Raw genomic sequence first — 5,516 nt, 5'->3', positions numbered from 1 at the left:
ACCCACCACCTCACCTCGCCCCTGTTCAACCTACTCCAAGTCTAGTTAATCACTGAGCGATGACACTAGTCCAATTTCACATGCAAAAATATTTCAAAAACAAAACAAAATGCAAGGAGGAAGAAAAGGCTTTCGGCCGAAGCACCGAACAAAAAACACCACTATATCTTTCCTTATTATAGAAGAGAGGGGTTCCTTATTCATGAAGCAACCGAACGATGCCAAAAGGGATGACATGATAGTACACATGACCGAAGTGGAATTGCAACAAAGCAAACCCAAGGCAGCAGTAGGCACTAATGGAAACATGGAGCTCTTATTTCTTTCTTCCTTACTTATATCTTACAGCGACGCCTTTCCAAACCGCCGACGATATTTTCCCAATCATCGTCAGTTCATCACCTTACACAGCTAGAAGAACTACTGAGCGGGCAGCACCATACCTCCGAAATTTCCTCCTTCGTCGGAGCCACGACACTTATTATTCCTCCCGGCAACAACCTACGGAGGCCATGGTTTTTGTTTCTCCTCCGTTTGTTCGTTCGTCGGCGCCCATCCATCCATCACCAACCGTCCTCCAAAATAACCAATATATCACCACACGCACGCACAAAAGAACACCTAACGCTGATGCTACCGCCACCGCCTCCTACCTCTAGCTAACTTCTACCTAGCGCTAACCATCGATAATGGTAATATGAGTAATACTTAAATATGGCAGCAATCCATGGAAACGGGGGGAGACGGACGGACGGACGATGCATCTCAGTACGTCCACTCCGGCGGGAGATTGACCTCGCACGCCACGGCGAGGGACGGGGAGTGCGCGGCGGCGGCGGCATTGGCGTTGGCGTTGTGCTCTCGCTTCTGGCTCGCCTGCATCGCGTTGCTCCGGCTCACCAGCGCGTCTGCGAGACAGAAGCAGTTCGAAATGTCATTGATGGATCTTCATAACCCCGAATAAAGATGCGATTATCATTGCCGTTGCCAGTACGTGCGTAATGAGAAGGGGTTGATTGCTTACCGTGATCAAGAACGAAGGCTCCGGGGTAGCACGGGCGGGCGCCGAGGTCCTCGACGTTGAGGTTGAGCGCCTGCACGACGCGCGCCGGGAGGAGAACCGTGGAGCAGCCTGAGGCCAAGCAGAACCACAGGACTTTTAGCTAAAAATACTTTTGGGGGACAGGGCAGGGCAACGGAAGTGGGGGCGGAAAAGGATGCGCACTTGGTTTCTTCTTGGGCTCGGCGGGCGCGCCGGCCTGCCGGGGGATGAACACGCCGGTGCCGGTGCACTCGCGCTTGGCTCCGGGTGGGGTCAGGAAAACGGCGCGCATGCCGGCCGCGGATGGTGGGGCGTGGTGCGGGGACTTCTGCAGCGGCGGCCAGGCCGAGGGGCTCAGCCCCAGCGGCCCGACGTCGGCGGAGCCCCACGCCATGGCCGCCGCCATGGCCAGCTGCTGCTCCCTCTGGTGCTTCATCAGCTGCTGCTGCTTCAGGAGATGGAACTGAAACCACAAATCATACAGAACGTCAGAGAATAATCCCCGGAGAGACGAAGCGGAACAGATTGTGCAAGGCGGTGTATGACAGAGGAACTCACACGGGCGACTTGCGCCTGGCGCTGGGCGAGCGAGTTGTTCGGCGGGTACTGGTAAGGGCCGACGGGCTTTGGGGACGGAAGCAGCGGCGGAGAGGGCTTCCTCGCCGGCGGCGCGACGCCGGCGCCATGGATGGGAGGAGGGTTGACAGGCACGGGGATGCTGTCCACGCCGAGGCGGGCCACCTGGCCGGCCGCCTCGTGCAGCAGGTCCCAAGGGTCGGCCGGCTGCTGCTCCAGCGGCGAGGACGGCGGCGAGCTGACCTGCGAGGCGCCGCCGGTGGGGCTGTCCTCCCCGGAGGCCTGCAGCACGCAGAGCGTGGACTGCGGAGACCCAGACATCACCTCCGCCTGGAGCGCGAGACACGGAGAGACAGGGAGAAACAACAATCAGATGCTTCCAAAGGCAACAAACAGGGATGCCAACCCAGACCAAACCAAGAAGCGACGAGACGAGAGTCAGGTAACCGAAAACCAACCTTGGGAATGGCGCGGTCGCCGGCGCCGCAGTCGAGGCCGGCCACGCGGCGCGAGAGCCCGCCGAGCCCCTCCTCGTCGTCGCTGTCGCTCCTGGCCGCCGCCGACGCCGCCGCCGCGGCCGCCGCCTTCTCGTCGGAGAAGAAGTCGTCGTCGAGGAACTCGTCCGGCAGCCAGAAGCCGGCGCCGGCGCCGTGGTGCTCCTCCGCCATTTCCGCCAAGGAAGAAGGAACCAACTCCTCTGCGTGAAGCGTGGACGGAACGACCCCCTACCCGAACGAACGAATATTATAGGCGCGAGCGAGGGCGAGGGACGGAGGCCAGAAATCGCCGCTCGGGGAAGATATAATTACGCCCAACACGTACGCGGTGGCGAAGGGTGATGGCTCCCTCTGCCGCTAATGCTTCTCACTCCCCACAAAAGTGTATTTATCTCCTCTCCCTCTCTCTCTCTCACCGGACGGAAGACGGACGGACGGACGGACGGACGGCGGAGAAAAGCGGCGGGGGTGGGGTGGGGGAGGAGGGATGTCAAGGACGGCGAGCCGATGTGGAGGTCAAAGGGGTGGATGTGCGGGTGGTTTATAAAGAAAGGGGAGGGGAGGGGAGGAGAGAGGGGCAAAAGTTACCCCCGGCCGAATTGTTCAAAAATGTAGTAAAAGGTTATACCATTGCGTTTGCGGTGGTGGTGGCGCCGGCGTGTTTTTTGTGCTCCTCCACGGGGCCGCGTTTCTAATAACCGGCGGGGTTAAGTATGGTAACATGGCTAAATTAACCAGCTCTTTTCTACGGCTCATGCGCAACGTCTGGAGGAGAGGTTTCAGTTTCACCTCACCTCGCCGCGTCGTGTCATCCCTTCTGGCTGAACCTCAACTCAGCTCATGTGACTTTTGCCTCTGGACATGGCACCCAATAATTGTTCCGCTTCATGGTTTTTTTGGCGTCGCGTTCGTACTCAATGTCGTGATTTTGGCACTCACCCGACCCAACCCGCTGTGCAGGCGCATTGTTGGATGGCCGTTCAGCTAATGTGCGACGAAACAACAACGTATGAACAGCAGAAAGTTCCATGGGGTTCACACCAAGGCACTGAACCGAGTCGAACATGCGATCTACTAGGCAGATCAGCGCGTTATTAGAGGGACCATTCACGGAAGTGGCTTCACGCGGAAACCAGCGTGCCCCCACCGAAATGCCATCATTCAGGTATTGTTTGCGGTAGGAATTAATTAAATTACTGTCGCGCTGGCGCGAGGAAGAAGCTTGAGAGCAAGTACAATAGAGCTGAGTCAGCATGCTATAAAAAATAAACTAGTATATTTCTGCTCTAGAGCGCGAGGAAAGAGAAGAGGAGAGAGAAAGTAAGCGGGCTCTTCGTGAATAGCCAGCTCTAGCACGTGCTCCTAGGCACTTTGTGAGAATAAAAGGTGGGTCATATAATAAAAAAGTAATATATTCTTTTAATCTATTATTGTACATGTTGGCTATAAGATGGGTTGTACTCTCTACGTTCCTAAATATAGGTCTTTATAGAGATTTCAATAAGTGACTACATACGGAGCAAAATAAGTGAACCTACACTCTAAAATACGTTTATATACATCCGTATGTGGTAGTCCATTTAAAATCTTTAAAAAGACTTATATTTAAGAACAAAAGGAGTAGATGACATGACCCTGGCTTATAGCAACTATACTATTAACCATGCTCTGAGCGTCACGAGACTCGCGTCGGGTCCCAAGAGTTTGTACTCGTGTCATGTCACTGCGCTGTCCAGCGGCCGCATTGAATTCGTGCCCGGCTTGGCTCTCGGGGGCCAGGTGTACTGCGTGTGGTAAACCGGTAACGGCGTGCCTGTTCCTGCCTTGCGTTCGTGCCATGCCAGTCCAGAGGTGAGTGAATATACGTGCCCTGCGCCAGCGCCAGTGAGGCCTAGGGTGGCATACAACAATCGTCCAATCGTGCAGTCGTCCAGATCCACTGCCGTACTAGCGATGGGAACCTTTTTCCTCGGATTCTTGTGAACCACCGCTGCATGGCTCGATAGGTTCCGCAACGACCGGCGCGCCATGTGGGCGGGCACCGCGCAAAGAACAGGCCGGCCACGCCGTCGCCAATGGCGGCGCGCTTGTCGCGCCGGTTCGGCCGACGGCGTCCTCGTACGTGTACGTACAACCCCGCCCCACGAAACCAGCAATTCACGGGCGCCACGATCTTAATTTACCACGTTCTGTTCACCTCATAATTGACAAATCATTTTCACGGCCGCGCGCTTCTTTTGGCGGCAGCGGTCGCGTTTTGGGCGGGGCGACGGAAATAGCGTGAGATGAGGTGAGGCGAGGCGCCGTCGTTCCCGGGAGAAAGAAACGTGGAAGCGAGCGGCCGCGGACGCTGGACGCGGGGCGCCCCATGCGGCCATGCCTTTCGAGGGATCGTGCTCCGGTTTAGCGGGACGGGGCGCGGCGGAGCAAACGTGCGGACGTGCGTGCCAAACTTCAAGCGCCCAGGTTTGCCGCAGCTTTTCGTTTGTTTTAACAACATTGTTCCAGGCCAAATATTCAGGCTTCCAACAGAACCAGGTTAATTAGTACTCCTAGTACGTACTCCGCTTGATTAGTGAATCATTATCTTTCGTCGGGTGAAAGATCCGTGCGCATTGGCCGTCGCGTTCCATTCGGGTATGCGAGGGAGGCACGTCCTTTCGACGGACGGACACTGTCGCTCGTCCGGCACGCCTCAAGCGCGGCACGTCGGCCCGTGTCGTGTGGCAGCCCGTGCGGTTCCTGCGCCGCTGCTCAGCAAAGTGGCGACACACCACGAACCTGAGACGTTTGGGGAAGACCGAAGGATTATAAAACAAAACTAGTGGAGCTTAATCTAGAGAAGGTGGATCCAAGGTGCTGCTGGATCGTGGCGTCTGTCTCCAGCAAGCCCGCAGGCTAGCTCCCACTGCTAGTGGCAAGGCTGGCCGAGCAGGCAGCGTATATATCTCTTGTTTGTTCTTCCCAACCACAGGCCCACACCCAGGTCTGCGTAAAATTGTCGCGCCGACTGTGTGTTTTTTTTAGACCATTGTGTTAATTTAAGTGTATGCAACGGTGGTGGTGGTCGAGTAGTGACGGAGGACCCCGACAACTCGTTCACCAAAAAAGAAGATGTTCTTGCTGTGGATCAAGCCGGCAATTTTGAAAATTTTCCTGGAAAAAATACATTTAAAACTTTGACCTCTTTATGTTGGCTATAATTAAAAAATGCTTGTTGAATATTTATATTGGACGTGTTTAGATTTGGTTTTGAAACGAATTTCGTAAGCCCCTGCAAAAATATTTAACAAGGTACGATGTAGTTCGAGTTTAAAAAGAAATTTCACGATAATTTATGAGAGGGCTTTTTTGAATAGCATAGGTCTTCTAGACTTGGCTAAGCGGAGGGTTTTAGAGGA

General features: G+C 55.1%; 1 protein-coding gene across 1 annotated transcript; it reads right to left on the bottom strand.

The window, feature by feature from the left end:
- Positions 1–297: 297 nt before the first annotated feature.
- Positions 298–2,633, bottom strand: LOC109751333 (uncharacterized). Its single transcript, XM_020310225.4, has 5 exons — positions 2,077–2,633; positions 1,601–1,948; positions 1,226–1,505; positions 1,025–1,132; positions 298–908 (listed from the first exon to the last, which is right to left on the bottom strand). The coding sequence occupies exons 1-5, from the start codon at positions 2,284–2,286 to the stop codon at positions 766–768; spliced, it is 1,089 nt and encodes a 362-aa protein (XP_020165814.1). The 5' UTR covers positions 2,287–2,633; the 3' UTR covers positions 298–765.
- Between the last annotated feature and the right edge of the window lie 2,883 nt (positions 2,634–5,516).

The sequence above is a fragment of the Aegilops tauschii genome, chromosome 3 (assembly GCF_002575655.3).
Source record: "Aegilops tauschii subsp. strangulata cultivar AL8/78 chromosome 3, Aet v6.0, whole genome shotgun sequence".
NCBI lineage: Eukaryota > Viridiplantae > Streptophyta > Magnoliopsida > Poales > Poaceae > Aegilops > Aegilops tauschii.
Note: the sequence above shows the minus strand (reverse complement) of the source record. Positions and strands in the feature narration are given on the sequence as shown.

Coding starts and splice junctions, on each gene's coding strand:
- LOC109751333 (XM_020310225.4), bottom strand. CDS start 2,286: ATGGCGGAGGAGCACCACGGCGCCGGCGCCGGCTTCTGGCTGCCGGAC. Junction 1,949..2,076: donor GCGACCGCGCCATTCCCAAG/GTTGGTTTTCGG, acceptor CTCGCGCTCCAG/GCGGAGGTGATGTCTGGGTC. Junction 909..1,024: donor AGCCTTCGTTCTTGATCACG/GTAAGCAATCAA, acceptor TCTGTCTCGCAG/ACGCGCTGGTGAGCCGGAGC.